Source organism: Macrosteles quadrilineatus, unplaced genomic scaffold, assembly GCF_028750875.1.
Source record: "Macrosteles quadrilineatus isolate MER2022 unplaced genomic scaffold, UCM_ALF_1.0 Scaffold_11__1_contigs__length_5352618, whole genome shotgun sequence".
Taxonomy (NCBI): domain Eukaryota; kingdom Metazoa; phylum Arthropoda; class Insecta; order Hemiptera; family Cicadellidae; genus Macrosteles; species Macrosteles quadrilineatus.
Window position 1 is genome coordinate 1,561,549 of NW_026542604.1, and position 20,276 is coordinate 1,581,824.

Below are 20,276 nucleotides of genomic sequence, written 5' to 3' on the forward strand. Positions count from 1 at the left end.
TAAAAATCATAATCATTTTAATGAAAAACAGATACTTTGCAATAATAATGCAACATTACATTAAAATAATGTGTTACTTATGACTTTGATTGGAATGCTGGTCTGTAGACAGCAAAAAAATTGTTTAATGTGTTTTATATTAATAGAAGGCCTTTCCCCCAACCCTTGACAAAGTTCCCTATGGACCCCCTTGCATAAGACTAACAATCACGTACTGTTTGTTCTTAAGACTCAATCACAAATGGATATTTTTCTTGCTTCTGTTTAGCTTCTACCTCAAAGTTTCGTGTCTTGCTGTTCTCGCACATTTCCTGATCAAAAGCCTTCCATCGCCAGTTTTCATACTTTAAGTCAACATTTTCTCTAAAAATTCTTTGCATTTCATATGTTTTAGAATAACAGCATTTTCCAATCTTCATGAGATATTCAAATTCAAGTTTCTTGCAATCATAAGCAATCACTTTGTTGATGAAGAGTCCATCTTTTATCACTTTGTCACCGAATTTCACTGCATTTGTGTATTCAACAATATCCAAAAGCCTATGGTCAACGTAAATTTTCACAAAGAATCTTCTTTTCAATACTAGACTAAGCATTTTGTGATTGGTAACTTTAATAGCTTCAGCTTTCACTTTGTAATCACATTTTTCGATCAAGTCACTTCCCCATTGGTAGGTGGCTTCAACCACCATGTGCTTTCCCTCTACATTCTTTTCATCAGTTATAGTTTCGGGTACTCCAAGAAGGACGACTAAAACAGAAAAAATATCATACTCCGAATTATTCAAAACATTTTTAAACAAAATATTTTGTGTTGTTAAAAATGGTTCCCAAAACCCTTAGGTCTCATCCTGAGTGTACATCTTCTGAGTTCTACTGAGTGAATGTTTAGAATATTGTTAGGTAAAAAGTGCATTTCTGCCCAAAACTACACAGATTAAATAGCTTAAAAATATTATTAATACTTATTAATAAAAAAAAATTTTATAATATTGAACACATTTTTAGCAAGATGTTAAGTGTAGGACCAAACACATTAAGATATTACCCTTAGTATCACAATACGGTACTATTATACATACATTTTATTTTTTTTTTAAACTTCATCATCATCAAACCACTTTATAAGCAAAAACATTTTGACCAAATTTCTTTGCCTCAAAAAACAATTCAATTTTAAAATTTGAAATCAGTGGCTTTTTTATAAACTAGATATGGTGATATTTAAAGTTTAAAGCCTGTTAATTTTGTATGTTAATGTTTTCAAGTGTTTGTAAACCAGTATGACTGATTTTTATCATACTAATATTAATAAATGTGAGTTTGTTTGAAGTTCAATCACATAACTACACTGGTTGGATTGGGCTGAAATTTGGCATTATGATAGCTTAGATGTTTAACCCCTTCCGGGCTCCGCTCCAGTAGCCCTGGAATTTCCCATTTTACCTTATGAGTATTCATACTTAAAAGGAATTAAAGAATTTTGTCAGCTGTTTCAACTTAACAAGTTGGTTAAACCATTGACTATTGGATACAGGTTTAAACTCATTGTAAATATGAATGTTATTCGTTTTGAAATAACTTCTGTAATACTTTGCAATTGCTCGAATTCGAGCAACGTGTATTCTAGTTTGTTAAATTAACTAGCCTACTGTAAAAACAAATATTAGAACACCATTGGTGTGTCATTGAGCATGTTCCGGGAACACGAACCGGTGTGCATAAATGCGTCGTTCTGGGAGACCGGTGAGCAGGCCCGCTTTATAAACGGGCAGACTGGACATATGCCCAGGGGCTTCAGTGCCAAACCACCGCCGGACAGCACTAGGAAAAAAGGGGGGCGCTGCTCTTGGGTTTGCCCAGGGCTCCACTGACCCTTAACGCGGCCCTGCCGGTGAGTTTACTAGCAGACAGCTATTTCATCTTTTACCTCCATCGTTTTAAACTGTGATCAACATCATAGGAACTAATTTATGTTTTAGAATAGTTAAGGATTGACAAACAAATTTTAAGAAATCAAGACGAAGCACCTGTACATGTGATTTTCACAAGTTTGTATGTTATGTGCATATTAATTATCATTATTATTATCATTATCATACGGTGTGTAATACACCAGCGGCCTCTGATTGGTCAGTTTCTTGAACACCAGTATCCAGCTACGGCAAGATGGCGGGTTCATAGAATAAATGTTTAATTGTTTATCAGTTTGATGGATTATTATAAAGTAAGTAAATAATGTATTCTCTGTGAGAGTAAGATTGTCAGATTGTAAGCGAATTTCCCATATAGGGAATAAGCTATTACCGTAGTACTCATGGCAAGACCTGGACCCGGGACGGATTTACTTTTTTGTTTTGAGGTCCCCAGAGGCCAAAAACACCCTCCGTTCAAATTTATATATATATATTGCCCGTATATATATGCCCGTTAGCGCGATAAATCAAGCAAAAATGATCCGATTTTGATAAAATTTGGTAGACCTACGTTTATTCGAACGAGTTTGCAAACCACCATGATCGGACTATGGGAACAGAGGTTTATGGGGTAAAAGTTTGTTTTTCACATTGTTGACTTAAAAAACATAAAATTTCACAATTTCTTTCCAAACCATTTTGTAGAGCTTAAAAAAGAAATAATTTTGTATATTGAAGTGTTGTTGTATGCCTAACGGTTACGGAGAATAAATAAACTATTGTAGTATGCTTGTTTATTTCATACTAAGCTATCAACATTTCAATAAAAAAACACCTACCTTCCCTGTAGCAGCAAACCTAGGTACTCATTAAAATTAATGTTTTTTTAAAGGAAAAAATCTGACCATTTTTAGAAATTTTTTTTTTTTTAGAAATCCAGCTAGGTAAATGGAAATTTGCTTAGTCTGCAGGTTTGCTGCGGCGGGGTTGTTAGATGTTAATATAAAAGAAAGAGTAGGTTGAAGTGTAAATTACAATCCAATGTGACCGTAAAACGGAGACTAACCGATCTGGGAGTCCGGGACTCTTGCCATGGGCAGTACCAGTGAGAGAGTTACCGGATCATCTACATCGGTGTATTAATACATGTTCCCAGAACGTGCCCATTGTTCATCATTATCTTCATAGAGAACTTACTCTGAAAAGGATTTGAATCACCAGTAGGAGTTGCTCCCCCATAGCCCAATACGGTACAAACAACCTGCAAACGTGTGTTTTTAATGTAATAAAAGTACTGCAGGTAGTCTGGCCGTGAAATTAACCTGTACCTATTACTTTTTTGGATTACACTAAAGGTTATTTACATCAAGATTCTTTTTGCAGAATACTATTTGATAATGTGAGTTGTTTTTTAATAATTTTCCAAACATGTGATACTTAACATGTTTAAGTAACTGAATATTAGTTAACATAGCACCTTTACTTACCCTTAAAAAGGCACAAGGCGCTCTCAAAGGTTGAGTTTTCCCATAAGAATTACATAGAACAAATTAAAAAACAAAAGACAGCTGTTAATTAAAAAAACTCAGCAGCTTTTTGGAGAGTAAATACTGATGTTTGTTATATTCAGGAGGTTATAGACTAATGTAAACAGTTAATCAGTTTGTTTAAAGAATGGAAAATGCCTCGACTTTAACCCTTTCCACTCGAATTATTTTGCATGGCTGTTCCCTCACACTTGCATTTAATTTAAAGAAAAATGGCATGTTTTTGGTTTTTAGTGTTTTTTTTATCTAATATTAGTTATTTAATAAGGTTGAGCTATTGATTCTTATTCAGCATAAATTATTATACAATATAAACATAAAATTACAATTTTAGTTTTAAAATTTTATTTTTGGTATGGTCATAAATAAACAAAAGCAAAATAAATTTTTACAAAATCCATATATTTAGGCAAAATAAAAATATAAAACTTTTTTTTGGAATATTGAAAAAATATTATTTACATTCCTTATGTAAAAACAAACACAAAATTTTAATTACATAAACATTTACTTGTATTATTATGAATAAATTATGTAAATTTCTAAAATTTGAGTTTTTGGAATTTTTGGTTTCCACGGCGACCAAACTTATTTCAAAGCCAACTAAATCGTTCGTGGTTGTTTTCTTTGATCCAAGGGCAGCTAAAATAAATTGAGAAAACCATTGATCAGTCTTTCTTATCATTTTAAACATTTCTGCACTATATAAAGTGAGTTTAGAGTCGTTTAAAACAATGTCGCGGCAGCCGCGACATTCGAGTGGAAGCGTCAATAATGGATGTCGCGGCCACCGCGACATACGAGCAGAAAGGGTTAAAGAAGAAATATTGAAAACAGGAGGAGACAATTAATGAAAGATCTTATGCGTATGTTTGGTATGAACAGTAAGGAATCAAGATACACACTAACTTGGAGAGATGAATAATATTTGCCAGTTCTGCTATGCAACTTACTTTAGAAGTGAAAAAAACATGAAGAATATACAAATCATGTTGTCACAGTAGTAAAGTAAACCTGCCTAATGTCAGATCAAATGAATAAATGCAAGAAATGTTTACTGGCAACAGCTATGGGCAAGTCGGGAGACTGTAGAAAACACTAATATATACAAGGCCAGCTTCTAAAAAAATAATAAAATATTTACAAAAAGTGTTAATTATATCAAACTGTTATTAACAGCGTAAGTACAGTATTTCCATTAGTTATACATATCAGCTTTTAGTTGAGTGTTTTATAAACTCATTGCAAATTATGACTGTTATTACTGTAGTTTTAAAATAACTCCTGTACTAGTAGAACCCCGTCGAAATCGACGGTTAATCTTGAGGTTTTATGTAAATTCAGCTAACTGCGATAGATAGAGTGAAGTCATTAAAATCTTAGTTAAATGAAGGGAGGATAAACATAATAATAAGTATGACGATTGTGTTCCCTAAAAATCGTGATTGATGAATTCGTTTAACACAATATTTCCTACCTTTTTATCGGCTTTAGGTTGCCCAAAAGGTTTTTTAGGAGTCTTATAATTGTTTGTTCATGAGTTCGTTTCATGTCAAAGCCACTTTCACTATATGGGAGAATGGGTTCATATAATTAGTCTATCATGTTACGGAAATAGTCAATATTTATTACTAACAACTAATTCAATCTGCTTTAGGAAAATCATTCAGATTGTATCCGGGTTTATAAGTAATCTTCATCTTTGGTCATAAAAAATACAGAATTTTATCAGCATATTAAATCAGTTTTTTTTTGTATTTGATAAAAATATCGGATTCTCTAGAAAGCAGTAAGATTCTTACTTCGATCTAAGCAATTTTAATTCCTTCTCTTGCCACATCGACCCATGTATTTAATCATCCTGTTCTTACTTGATAATTCATTAACTTATGGGATAGTTTCGCCTTGGCCAGATCGATAACATAAAGCTGTGCATGTATTTCGTGGATGGAATGAACCATAATTGTAGGAAATTTGATCACAAATCTTGAACATTTGCGGAACCAAATCCATAATCTAGTCCAGGCTTGGTAACAAATTATGCAAATGCGATTAGATGTGATGACACTGTTGTGTTTCCGAATGCTTTGTATGTAGTGAGGTTTAAATGTGTTGTTACATGTGTACAGCAAAGTAAAAACCCTGTACACATTCTTTTAAATACCTGAATTGACATTAGTTCACCTACTTCACAAAAACCATAGATGAAACATACTCCGTAGTTAGTCTATTCCAAAACATGAACACAGCTCTCATCCTCAACGTACTCATCTATGACACAATTTTTTACTCGATTGTCGAAAACTTTTATACCAATAAATGAATTTCTGGTGTTCTTTCTTGAATTCAAAAATAAATGGTAATTGAAAGTAGGCAAAAAAAGGCAAGTGCCAACCTTACAATATATATAAGCTAACCCGATAAGGAATAATTATGTTCCTTTAAAATTGATATGTCACACTTATTTCATAATTTAAAATTTTCTAAGAGCAATAAAGCATATATCTTTGATCACAACATTTAAAACGTATCATAAATTCATCATTTTGTTGAAAATATAAAAAAACTTGCCATGCAGTGGAGAATCAATTTAAAATCATAAATATTAATGTAAACATTTAATTTTGACAGTTTCAGTAGACTTTTGAATACAATTTATTATTAACAGCTGGTTCATTAAAAGTAGTGTAAAATTATCCATATGGTCGTAATGTAAACAAAATTGCTGAGTGAACTTTAAAGGCCTCTGGGGCAGAGTCCCAAGGAAATTTACCTCGTTTCTCTTTTGAGGGCTCACCTACAGACCAATACCTTTCTTTAGCCACCCCTGTAATTGTTTGACAGTAAAAAGTTCGTAATTTTATGTTTGCTCAAGATTATATTCTGTATTTAATTTGATTTCTCATCTATTAACACCAATACTTAACGTGTTTTCATTGATGGTTTCAATAAATCGATCTTGGTTGATTTTAGTCTGACTATCATGATTTTGGTTCTGTATTGATAGGGTTAAAATAAAATTGTTCTTTGTAATTTATTTAGGTTTTCATTGGTTTTTAATTTAAAAATTTTGAATGAAAGCTATTTTACAATTTTCAATTGGACCAAGTTGATTTAAAAATATATATATATATCTCTTATACAGTACCTTTAACATGTCTTCAGAGTTTCATACAAAACTCATCCTACACTCATCTACATTCATACTTGGCTTAAAATACCTACAATCGTTTGGTCGCCATTTCAAAGTAAAGTATTAAAGAACAGATCAGTTAAACAGTCTAAAGATAAAAATTGTGAGTACAAAATTTAACTGGCGGATACATGAAAAATGTTACATAATAGGAAATCATTCTTGATTTTCTCTTTCTTTTGACCCGTAGAACCATTTCAAAGAGTTTGACACTTGGGGGAAAAACTGAATCATAGGCCTACATTAAAGTTAATGGAAAGTTAAAATAAATAACAAGCTGGTATGCAGTGTTTAAAAATACAGACTGATAAATGAAAACAATGAATCCAAGATTTTTACTTACAACAAACAGTGAAATGAAGTGTAACTTCATATTAGGAAACTAAACATCAACTGCAAAACACATATGCTGAACCAACTGAGTCACAGACTTCATATGATTAGCTTGTAAAACATTTTAGTTTAGAGTTATGATGAAATACAAACACAGTTCTACCTACCAATAACAGTAGTTACTTTATACAGTAAATGCACGATAAAATATTACATCATCTGATGGTTACGAAGTAAATTCCAAAAACTTGTAACGTTTATTAATTTAAAATTGCCATGCTATTTTTATGTAGAATCAATAAATTGTTGTTGTTTTCTTGTTTGGGTATATGTTCCCATAATTGTTTTTGATTTCTTACTGAGCTATTAACATTTTAGTAAAATAACACTTTATTACCATCCTTGTAGCTAACCTAAGTACAGCTCACTGAAATTTTTATTTAGAAGGGAAATAAATCTGACAGTTTTAAGGGAATTAGTGTACCTGTTGCTTGAATTCCAGCAATTGCTAAATATTACAGGCGTTATATAAACCAAAAAAGAATAACAGTCATAATTTCTGATGACTTTAAACAATTTGACTCAAAGATAATGGAAATACTCAAGATGTACATAACAGATCGATATAATCAACATTTCTTGTAAATATCTTATAATTTTTCAAAAGCTGATCTTGTTTTTTATGTTTTCTACAAATGGCCTTACTTATAGCCGCATTAGGTTGTCCATAATAACGATTATAAATTCTAAAAATAACATTATTTCTATTTCTTCTCCATGGTGGTGTTCTTTGACTTTCCTGTTTCCATAGTTTGCAAATCGGCTCTTTCAATGATTAGAAATGCAGCACAGTATTAATTCAGTTTTCTTTCTAGTATATCAAATTATCCAAGCTCTCTAGCTTTTTTCTATTGTAATATTTACGCCAACCCAAATTCAAATCGTAAATATTTCATTTCAACCAAGTCAGTAAATGTTTGTAGCAAACTGTTAAATTAGCAAACTTATTGACTGTTCACAATTAACATATGTTCTTCTTCTCACTTTTAATTTGACAACAGCTGGAGTTTCATCCCATGTTAATCTTACGGAGAAATACAAAACTTAAAAGGGCCCCAGGGCCTCATTCTTTAAGTATTTCCCTAAAAAGAAAGTTACCTGCACAACTTCACGTTACACTCTTTCCAATGACACTAAAAACATGTCAATCGGTTCAGTAGTTTCGGAGGAGTAATTGTCACAAAAAAAGTATATAGATTACGTATAAAAGTATATAGTATTAAAGTATATAGATAATCTGGTAATTGTCCAACCAGATAAATGGAAATTTGCTCAGTCTGCAGGTTTGCTGCAGCACAGGTATTTTGTATTCAAAAATATTATAAAGTAAATAAACTAAAATTTTTTGTATCTCTAATTTACTATTCCAATTGAATAGCTCTGCCGAACATTTAGTAATAAAAGTGAATCTTTTCAGAAAACACAAAAATGTTCTGGCCGTGCCAATGGCAACAGAGTCAGTCTCCCGCTCCTGTGTATTCCATCAATTAATTGTAAGTGCTACCAACCTTGCAACCTATACATTATAGGTTTATAGGTCTATATGTTTATCTTTTAAAACTAAATAAACACCACACCGTATAGAAAGTCGTTTGCATAGTTGTTCTTTAAAAATCTCAATTTCGACGTTGTTCAGCAGGGTATTAAATTATTATTGGCTGATGATTGGGTTTACTTTTTGTTTCCATTCTAATACTAGCAATTTTGCCCACCCCAGCTCAAGGCTGTTGCCGATGTCGCAGGAGACGATTACTGATGTCACGGAGATCCTAAGTTATGCTCCTCCCGATATCAGACCTTTTGGCCGTTCCGACCCTGGCCCGGTTCTGTTATGGTCGGATATGAAGGGTTCTATTGTATATCTTTTTAAATTTTATATAATTTTACCTGAATGTACTTAAAAAAATAATGTTTCCTTTTTAACTACCCATATAGATTTTAAATTTTATATTTATTGTCAATATAGCTTTCAGATTTTGTGATGTTTCCGATTATTGGGAAAAGGCCTCATGAAATAAAAATTACAAAATATTGATAAAGTTACCGTACTGTATTTTAAAACCCAGAGAGATGTTTTTGAAGTTTAGTTCAAGATTATACCAAGTTACTTCTTTATTAGTTAGAGTAGTCTTTTTACGTGCTCCTGCTTAATGTTGTAGTTCCAGAATATTGAAAAGGCTTTACTATACTGAATGACCGAAATCGAATAGGACACAACTTTATTACTAGTAAGACGTAGAGCAAAAAAAAGTATTAAAGGGTTTTTCTTTTTCTGATTAACTACAGGTACAATGGATATTTATAGAATCAAGTAATTCTAGACTAGAGTAATTAAAAAGATAGTTTATTAAATAAAAACAGCTTAACAAAATATCCGTTTAATTACTCAAGATAAAAATGTTTATGATGAACCAGTCTTGCGGGGAGCTGGCTTGCCTCCTTCACGGAATCCATTCCTAAAACAAACAGAGAGTAACTGTTATAAATGGTCATAAATACAATACTTTACTTTATTAGAGGTCTAACAATGCCCCATGATAGTGGCCTGATAAACTCTTAAAAATATGTCTTGCGATATTTTATCAACCAAGGCATTGTCAATCTTTTCAGCTTGGTTTACAGGCTTCCTTCATTGTAGTTGTTAGCCTCCGGATTGCCAAATAATATTAGAAAAGGTTTTAAATACCTGCTACTAGGCAATCCAATTTTGTTGTTAGCACTTTGCACTAGTTTCGGTGTCTGTGTGACACCATCATCAGGCTGCACAAGGACAGTTTTCTTTCTTCATACGAAGAGCGTCATATTTACACGAAAATAAATAAACATTTAAACACGACACAAACACGAATACGAGACATTTATGGTAACTGATCAGTTAAGAAAACAGACAGTTACCGTAAATTTCTCGTATTTGTGTTTGTGTCGTGTTTAAATGTTTATTTATTTTCGTGTAAATATGACGCTCTTCGTATGAAGAAAGAAAACTGTCCTTGTGCAGCCTGATGATGGTGTCACACAGACACCAAAACTAGTTGTGCTAACAACAAAATTGGATTGTGTAGCGTCTTGGTACGGGAGGGACGGGTTCGATCCCTGGCACATCCACAAAACTTTAATGGGTTTTGACCGCTTTCCCTTAAAAGTGTTTGACTTCATTACAAAAATGCCACAGGCGTAGACACGAGAAAAAAAATAATACATAAAAATGATTTGTATCTTGATCAGTACTGTAGTTTTCTCGGAGTAGGCCGCATAAATTGACAATATGGCGTTCCAGACAGAATGACAGACAGACAAAAATTGAGATAAGACTCGTTTCGGCTTTCTTAAGCTATGAAACGTAAAAATAACCAAAATCTGCATGATTCTACTCAATGTAATAAACTGTAATTTTGTTTATATAGATTAACTTGGTACAGCACATATCCTATACCCAACTAGTACGGTACTCGATTTGTAAAAATGAGGTGCTGGAACTGTAACCTATTTAGTATGATTTGTACCTATTTATGCCAATATTTTTATCATTCCGAAAGAAAGGTACCTACCGGAACTCTGTTCTGCCGCGTTGCCCCCCAAATCTAGCTATCACTACCTATATTACCTATAGGCTATTATACACAAACATCTTATATATTTAAAAAATTTGGTTTTTCTTTTCCAAGTTCGTTTGGCTCTTCTACGCGACCGATTTTCATGATTGAGGTCTCAAATTGAAGGTATGCACTAGGGTGGGTCGAAACAAATCAATAGTTTTTTTTTCGAGTTGTAATAGGCTACCTTGGAAAAATTGCTAAGTTGTAGGACCAACACAGGGTTAAAATAGTTTAAAAATTGGATGTTATCTTCCTGTCGCACATGTGCTCTAAAGTTTGAAAAAAAATTAAAAACCCATATCCTAAAGAAATTAAATTAGAAACTTCCAATTGAAAAAGTTTCTTATCAACAAGGCTATGTACCCCTTTAGAGAGTTTTAGTTCTATATTATTCTAATTATTAATTGCTCTATTTCATTTAAATTGAAACTTTTGGTTTTAAAATAATTTTATCTGTATTTTTAATTTTGATATTTTCATGTATAAACTTTCATATTGCATTGCTTGTTTTAATTTATTTGATCTGGAAAGCTATTAAAATGGATGGTATGTTGTTATGCCATGCATGATAATGATGAGTATTTTAGCTAATTAAGTTAGTTTTATTAAATTACTCTTGACGCCATTCCTGTATTGATGTATTGTACTTAAATGAATAAAGTTATATGAAATGAAATGAAATATTTTAACAGAAATTTTGACAATTTTAAAATTTTTATTTTTAATATGTTAAAGTGGAAGAATCGATATTTGAATAAATAAAAGTATTGAATGTTAATATCTTCTGGTCGCGCAGCGTCTGTAAATATTGCCAAAAATCAAGAAAAACATCATTTTGTACTAGTATTATTTAAAATGTAATAATCGATATCAAAATGTAATACCGAAAATCTGTTGTACACATTCATATAGTAACCTAACAAAAACAACAGACGAAGTCAGAATTGATCTAGCGGCCGCGCATAGCAATACAAATTCACTTTATCACGGCACTTTCAGGTCAGTGATTATCATTAACTTAGGTGTCACACCATGTGATTCCCAAGTATAAGCTTTGTATAAGTTAAGATTCCGAAATGTCAAAATGTGAGTTTTAAAGAAGGTAATATTAACACATTTAAGGGAAAGCGCACCATACCCATTAAATGTTTTGTAGATAAATATGTCAGGAATTAAACCCACCCCTCTTGCACCATAGCCCTAGACGCAAACCACTAGGCTAGCAACACACTCATAGCTGATTCAAATTTCTATCAGTACATTCTGCAATTCCCTTAATAGAAATGGTTTCAAAATTACCCACATATCAAAGATAATTTGTTATTAGAGTGATAGTTTACCTGAACCTCCTGCGAACGACCTTGAGGTGACGCATGCGGCCAGTGCCAGTGGTCTTCCTGCTCTGAGCCTTGACACTCCAGTTATCTGACAAAAATAAAACTCATTAGTAACAAAGGCTATGCAATGGATACCTTATTGTAATGTTAAGAAAAGTAAACGGTAACCTTAAACATTAGGTACAATTTGTTGTAGTTCATCTAGACACTATTATTAACAGTTTAATGTAAAGACTTGAAAGACAGCATTATTAAAAAAGAATGGTGCAAAACTAAACGGTTGGGTCAGTCTCGTGCTTTAAAACAGCTTATTGTTACACCAATGGAAAGGGTGTGGATAATGATATAAGTTTGTTTTGACAAGGTTATGTTTTGTACCACGAATGTGTTATGTTCGTACCACGAAGCCTGCAAACAAAATGGCTAGGCCTACGGCAAAACAAGGAAAAGGTTTGTAGGTTTAGAATATGATTGCATTATTAAGTAATCCAATATTAAAGATACCGTAGTATAAAAGTCCTCTGACACAGTTAGCAACAGCGTGACAAAAGAAGAGAGATGAGTCCTAAACTCCTTTACACCCTGCCTACTAAATCTGATTTATCACATAATACCTTCTAGGAACATCAGAAATAGTAGTAAGTTAGAAATTGTATTATATATTTTTTTCAATAACTGGTGCTGTTTGGCACTACAACTTTGAAACAAAACTAAAAAAAAAAATCAATTTTATACAATATATTAAAACAATCACTGGTATTTAAGGCAACACCAGCAACCGTCTCCCGCAATCGCGGCAACACCCATGAGCATATTTTGCGGTTTTGGCGACACCGATAATCGTTTCCAGCGATCGCGGCAATACCCATTATCATTTTGCGGTTTCGGCGACAACAATAATCAGTTCCTGCGATCGTGGCAACACCAGCGGTACTCTTTCGGTTAACCGACGTTTCCGATTGCCTGGCTCTGGATTCCTGGTGGTTTGGGTTAATTCCTGGAGTTTTCCAGGATACACCATGCTTTACCAAATTTGTCTGCATTGGTTTTCATCTTCAGGGGAACGGGCAGTGCATTTAACAGTTCAATGCCTTTGTAAAATAGATGGTTTTCAAAAATCACAGTTTTGTTGTTTGCATGTCTATATTGAACCGGCTTCTCAAACCATAGGAGATAGGGTGAACAGGTTTTGGAAATGTCAGGTTGGATGAGTCAATTCAAGACAACTGGATATTTGTATGCCGGGAAAAGCTCGGGCTGTCATCAGACTCCGCCAGACGCTGGGAAGAGAATCGAGGCCAAGTTTGCACAGAGTCCAAAAACTTTTGACAGTCAAAACTAGTAGGGAATTTACAACACCGCAGTCGCCGGTTTTACCTAAGCTTTTGTGATGATACCGTACAAACTGCAGCTATTACAAGCATTGAAGCTTACTGACAAGCCAAAACGCATTTATATTTTTGCCATGATAGCTTTGATTCTTGTTGTTGATGCTACAGTCCAACCTCAGTTTAACGAATCTGAAGAGACCGAACTAAATTTTCGTTATATCAAGGATTTTGTTAAAACAAGGTTTTTTATATTGAGGTTAGGTTTGCTAGAAGTCGAGGCTCAGAAACTGCATTGGGCGCGGCGCGGACCAAATCAGTATTATGATAGCGCTATCTAAATGTCAATTGTGTATTCGTACCGTATTAATGTCTTCTGTGTTCGTGTTTTAAATGTGTTTTTGACGAGTTGCAAGCTTTGATAATGTTGTCTTCGCAACGAAACATGTAAGCTGTTGAGCAATACCATTTTTGGACTATTTGACTGAGGTATGTAAAAAACCTATTATTGTCTTAACAATATAGTCCAGGGGCCGAAAACATGAATTTTGAGTAAATATAGGTTGAGATTTTACCTCATTAAAACACAATTAAGTAGCATAGGCTACTACAATACTTTACAGTACAGTGTTTACATTGTAAAGTAGAACCTGGATTATCCAGGGTAATAAGGTGGAGGGAGACTATGGATAGGTAGTGAAAACGAAAACCACAGTTATCCAACATGGTTTAAAAAAGGTGGCAAACCTTAACACTAATCCAGGTGTAAAAAAAAAACATTGCTATTCTTTCTCTTTGTTCTTTAGTTCTTTCTTAGGTTTCCCTTCGTCAAAAAATTCATTAAGTTGCCATAGTTACTTATCACACAATCCCAGTTTACTAAGCTTTACATCGTCATCAGTCCTCTGTGAATGAAATCAGTTGGGACATAGCGCAAAGCAGACGGTTGTGTAAAACAGAGCAGACGAATGTTAGCGCAAGCGTTGACATCACCTTTCCATTTCATTTTCATCAAAAAACTGCGATGTTTCAAAAACAGTAATGTGGGGGTGGGGTTCGTTATATATCGAGAGAAAGACATAGAGAATTCATTCGTTTTCACATATAACCCCTCAAACACAGTAGAGGTTAAATTCGCTATGAAGAGGTTCTGGCAATAATAAATTCGTTATATATGGGTTTGTTTGTTATGTAGAGGTAAAATAAGTTAGCCTATTCATTGTGTCTTATGGAGAGTTCTAGGGGATTTAAAAATATTCGTTATATCAAGGAATTCGTTATATTGAGGTTCGTTATATAATGTATTTGATTTTGATGACAGGATTCTTGGTACCGTACTCAACTAAGGAACTAAGACAAACCATAACCTTGTAAAAAAAAAAAAACTTAAAAAATCAGCTAGGCCTATTTGAAATCATGGAAACAGAAGTACCGGTACCAATAATTTATTTTTGCACTCTTTTGCATTCTTTATTAATAACCCTGTATTAGAACCCAGGTTGAGCTGCATATGGTGATGAATAATACATGCGGTAGGTACTTCTTAAGGGGGGGTAATTCTATTGGTGATCAAATTTCAAATATCTGAGGATTTAAATTAAGTACCCACAATTGGTGCATTTCATTTCATGCCTTAAGAAGCCACCATCTATAACTTAAGTTATATATGAAACAAATTACAAAAAACTCAAAAGGAAATACTAAATACTTACAATGTCTAAGTTTGGAGTTGGGGTATCCGCACTGGGCACACTTTGACTTTTGGATGTGATATGACGAGCGACCACACCGCCTGCACAAGGTGTGGGTCTTGTTGCGCCGTTTACCAAAGCTTGATGTACCCTTCGTCTGAAATAGAAATAAATTTGAAATTAAAAGACTTTGGGTAACAATGATTCTCTGCATTTATACAATAATAAGAATCTATAGGCTAACCTTAGAAAAGGGCCAGGCCTAGATCTACACTCAGTTAGGGTTGAATGCTTAGACAATATTATTTTACTCGCAACTTAGATAAGTATCCAATAATAACTTAGTAAGCCTAAGTTAGTCCTTAACCCTCTATCTGGCGCTGGTCGATTATAGACCAAGATGACATGGGTCGGGTTTTTCTATTATTAAAATATGAAAACAGTTTTAAAACGCAATAAGTAAATCTTATACCATTAGAAAGATGAGATTCTGAGGATTCATTTTCATACATAAAACATTATTCAGTGAGTATTATGTAGCGAGAAACGGTAGTTTGAAAAACTAGAGAGTTCAAAATAGATTTTGGCGGTGGAAAGTTTTGGTCACCTGACTACAAAAACAGCTGTTTTTGGCGATTGTCAATTAAATTGTATACAATATTAGTACATATTCTGAAACTACAATAAATTCCCTACAATTCCCTGTGAATCTATAGGCCTAAGGTTGATTGTAAAAATTTTATTTGTTTTTAAAACTGTCATAAATATTATGTTTTTGTAAAAAAATCTTCAAAATTATACATTCCAACGTAAATTTCTCCGACATTTTAGAATTCAACTAAATATATTTTCAGAAAGATCTTTTTATTACCTATTGTACAGTATCATTTCATTTTTTGTTGATGCATTCTATTATTTCCTACGTGACAAAAAGAAATTTGGTAGTTTTTCAAAAAAGAAAATACGTATGAAGAATTTATTTTTTTATACCTAATTTTATTTTTATGAGTATTTAAAAAACATTGATATTTCTACGTAGGGAATCATATTTCACACAAACTTTACATTTAGATAAAATGTGTAAAAAATTATTTTGTGGTTTTCTTGTGGGTTGCTTTTGAAATTTCTAATTTGCATAATCCAAAAATTTGCAAACCTTTTGCTACTACGCCTAAACGCGTTACTAGAAAAAGAATATTTTTATATTATTATATTCTAAATTCATCACTGAAATAGAAAATATATGTATGTGTGTACTTATATTCACAAATAAATGTTCTGTGGCAAAATATATGATACCACTACAAAAGCGCCAAAATATACCCGCCACTGGTGAATAAAATGACCGCCAGATCTATGGTTAAGTTTAATAATTTAAATCGAAGAAACTCAACGATTATTTCTGTGTTCTGTTGATTTATGGAAGAATTGGGTAGGCCTACTTTGGTATTATACCGACCACACCTCGTAAATATAACTTGAACTAATTAAACTTATTTAGATGACAATTTATCGGTGTGGTCAGTATTTTGCCAAAGTACAAAGAATTGTTTAATAATCTCAACAAACTATGCTATTCACCAGAGGATCAATAATACCGGCATAGGCCTACCGATATCTGAAATAAGAAACTTGCTTTTTAAGATTTTTCTAAAGATATGATTAAGTTAGAGCTGAAAAAGTTTGTTTGGATTGAAAACTAACGTGACATCTTTCCCAAAGTAAATGCTTGCTACTTAATTAATTAAGCTTAGGTTTGGCATTTTAGCAGCAGTGTTTTGAAGTTGTTTTTCTGGGTTTTAATTGTACAAAAACAGTCTTTAAGTAACATAAACCAACATCTCAATTCATTATAACTTAAACTTGACCTTCCTAATCTAACCTCCTGTATCTCCAGGGATATGGCAACCCTATTCGAACGCTAAGCTGTTTTACTAGCTGCGTGTAAAAATGTGGTTTTAATTGTACAAAAACATTCTTTAAGTAACGTAATAAACCAACATCTCAATTCATTTAGTTATAACTTAAAACTTTACCACCCTAGCCTAATTTAACCTCCGGTCTCTCCGGGGATATGGCAACCTTAATCACACTTCCTTCCTATTTTGCGGCGTGTAGCTTGTAAACTCGCCGAGTGTGAACGGGGCTCAAGTAATGGTAACTTAAGTTAGGCCTGTGGATAGGCCTAAGCCTTAGGCTAGGTTAAATATGATTTCACCCCATTTATTTTGGTTGCACTATGCATTTTTAGTCTTGGTGACAAAATTACTTAAAAATCCCAAGTGTTCGTAATTATGAAATTTACCTTGCCAGCATGTCAACAGGCTTGGGCCTAATCCTCAGATGTTAGGTCAACAGCCTAGCCTATATATGAGGCAAGTAGGTTTAAAGCGGACGTTTGTATGAATAACTTGACTGAGCAATAAGCTAAATAAAAATAACTGAAATCTAGTAAAAAGCTTGGCATTACAAGTAAGTTGAATAAAATATTGTTAACAGACTAGGCCTAGTTAGGTTATAAAGGAGAGATAACTTAGAAGTGTTATTTTAGCGAAGGATAATTACTCAAATACGACGCAAATATAGGATTATATGAGTAAAAGACAATGTTAAACAGATATAGCACCTTAGAATTACTAGGATTATAAATAAAAAGACAGATGTAGTAATAACAATTGCTCACCATTTTCGATTTGACGAAAAACGAAAACCGGAAAAGGGCCGTCCAACTCAAGGGAAAAGTGAGGTTATGTTACAGAGTTTCAGATAGGAAATCAAAATTAATCAGGATGACCAACTAGGAAAAATTGCTTAGAAAGAAAACTTCATCATTACTTTCAAACAACATGTATTGTATTATACTCCTTCGAGCTTTACAACTTTAATAGCTATTGACACATTGACTACTACAATAAAACGCTTTTTCACTAATAGACGAATTAGTTTTAGGACTTACGTTACTAGAGCCAGACTAGATTTTACCATATTTTACTTATGATTTAGAAAGTGTAAAGTCGAAGCATGTCAAAGTCTTAACGAAAATGAAAATTACGTATTACATATATGATGATGTATTGGCTGGTTGGCTTAAGTAGTGGCAGTGGCACAAAGAGACGACGCTTTGAGCTTTTTCCCCCATAAGAATAACATGGTGATAATTTTTAGCAAATTTTTTAAAGGCCCTGCTCTCGGCCTATTAACCCCTATACTACAAAATTTCCATACTATTGTCCAACTCCATAAACATTTCCAACCCATATCCATTCCCATATGTTTTCAAAATCATGCGATATTTGCACGAGAACTACGGCGCGCTCCCGACCCATATTATTTCTCTTCTCCAGCGGTGATACGATTGGGACATCTAATCTAATCTATACTTTTCCCACTGAAAGTTTAAATAAAAAAATCACCATGTTCACAAAGAGTAACTTTTTATTGTTCATTCTACAAGCTAGTGATAGGGGGTGGTGAAATGCCAACATCCTTTGTGGAAATCCATGAGTTCTGGCTCCTTGGGAACCCAATCCATTTGACATATGTTACCATAAATTTGTTGACATAAATTACCCTTCCTCCTAATCACCTTATCTACCAAATACGTGTCTTTATACTTGGTCTTTAACAACTTCTCTGTATAGAACTTCCCTGCCCTGATTATAATGTCATTTTCATCTTTAAAAATATAAGTCAGAGGCCTTGTTTTCTTCATTTCTGTATTGTAAATAGCTCCCCCGTCCAATTTGGGGTAGGTATATATATAGCTTTTTTATAAAAGAGGTTGGCGGCCTCTTTTAAACTTGCATTTGTCCGTCCACATAGACTGACTGTCCGTGCGTGGAACGTATCCAGCAAAGCAAGAGCAAGGGATGAGCCGGTACAGAGCAAAGGTGAACTGTACTGATAAAATGTTTTTGGCAGTGACCAGGATCAGAACCCACGACATCGCTGCCTTGGGCCCGAAGTCCGTGACGGTACCGACTCACCACACACTTTACTAAACTCTTATGTTTATAACTGGAAATTCTTACGCTATCACCCACCTTATATCTCGGCTTTTTAACTTACACTTCAGTCGACACTGAAGTCAACCACTCATGCACATATTTACTATTTTTAACACTCACTTGGTTTGGCTTAATTCCTATCAACCTATGCAACCTATGTCGATTTTTGCTTGGTTTGATTTTTAAGTCTTGATATTTATTTTATTTTATGCTTGTACATCATGCTTGTACATTGACATAGCCTGTAACAATGTTGTTGTTGATTCGCCAAATAAATTTATTGTATTCATTGTATTCATTGCACCTTATTATTATATTTTATAATTAACTTTGGGAGTAAATCAAAACATTTATAGCTCCCCTGAGCACTAAATTCCCTATATGTTACAAATTCTTTAAAGTTCTCTGGAACCTTTCCACAATTGCAGCCTTTAGTTGTAGAAAAAGTGTGATAGTGATTAATATTTAATTTTGTCATTAGTTTGCTAAAAAATATTCATTAAAAAAATTCTTTTCCATTATCAGATTGAATGTTTTAACAGCCTTAGGCAGTGGCTTCTGTAACCACGAACACTGTCTTATTCTTTAGTGGAGCAGCATAGTGAGTACAGTAGTACGTAATGAAACCCCATTTGATTAAGCTGGCAGCAAAAACAGCTGTTTTCTGGACAAAATTCTTGAGTGGGAAGCTCGTTCGTTTAAAGTATTTGCTATAGTATTCGTGGTTAAAACTGTATAGTGTGGGGTAAAATATTTTTATATATTTAACTAATTTAATTGACTTTGGGTTACTGAAGCAAAACATCCCATCCAAAGTCCAGCTGTTGCGAATTTTTATTAAAACAGAGTATGAGCCATTCACAGAGTGCAAGTTAGTTTTTAACAAAATACAAAGCTTAACTTAGTTTTTATTTTTTTTTTTTTTAATGAAAGTCATAACCTAGCCTGAGTTGGAAGTAGAAAGGAATTTATCTTAATGTTAAAAGGGGGGGGGGATCTGAGCGAATTGACGCTTTAAATTATGTAAATAACTGAAGTTAATATGAAATGTATAATCAATTTGGTTTTTACCAATTTTATGGCGTTATAGGCATATGCTAAATCACATCTTTTATGGCTAAGCTACCAATATTTTGTATGGATGGAGCGTCTTGTTACCCTAAATAAAAGTGGGGATGGAGAGATTATCCAGCTAACAAATAGAGCTCTTTCAAAATATAGTTATTTTTATTTGACAATTTATTGTATACTAGCTGTAACCCGCGGGC

The 20,276-nt window shown here is 33.3% G+C and overlaps 2 protein-coding genes across 3 annotated transcripts; both read right to left on the reverse strand.

Moving 5' to 3' along the window:
* Positions 1-55: 55 nt before the first annotated feature.
* On the reverse strand, positions 56-7,331 carry LOC129004826 (uncharacterized). Of its 2 annotated transcripts, XM_054433471.1 has the most exons (3): positions 7,000-7,331; positions 3,114-3,177; positions 56-751 (listed from the first exon to the last, which is right to left on the reverse strand). In XM_054433471.1, exons 1-3 carry the CDS (start codon positions 7,027-7,029, stop codon positions 225-227), a joined length of 621 nt encoding a protein of 206 aa, XP_054289446.1. In that variant the 5' UTR covers positions 7,030-7,331; the 3' UTR covers positions 56-224. The 2 variants fall into 2 exon arrangements, 1 of the variants encoding a protein (XP_054289446.1); XR_008491766.1 differs by lacking the exon at positions 3,114-3,177.
* A 2,041-nt stretch (positions 7,332-9,372) lies between these two features.
* Positions 9,373-17,784, reverse strand: LOC129004792 (60S ribosomal protein L37-like). Its single transcript, XM_054433430.1, has 4 exons — positions 17,685-17,784; positions 15,023-15,158; positions 11,986-12,070; positions 9,373-9,505 (listed from the first exon to the last, which is right to left on the reverse strand). Exons 1-4 carry the CDS (start codon positions 17,685-17,687, stop codon positions 9,451-9,453), a joined length of 279 nt encoding a protein of 92 aa, XP_054289405.1. The 5' UTR covers positions 17,688-17,784; the 3' UTR covers positions 9,373-9,450.
* Positions 17,785-20,276: the final 2,492 nt, after the last annotated feature.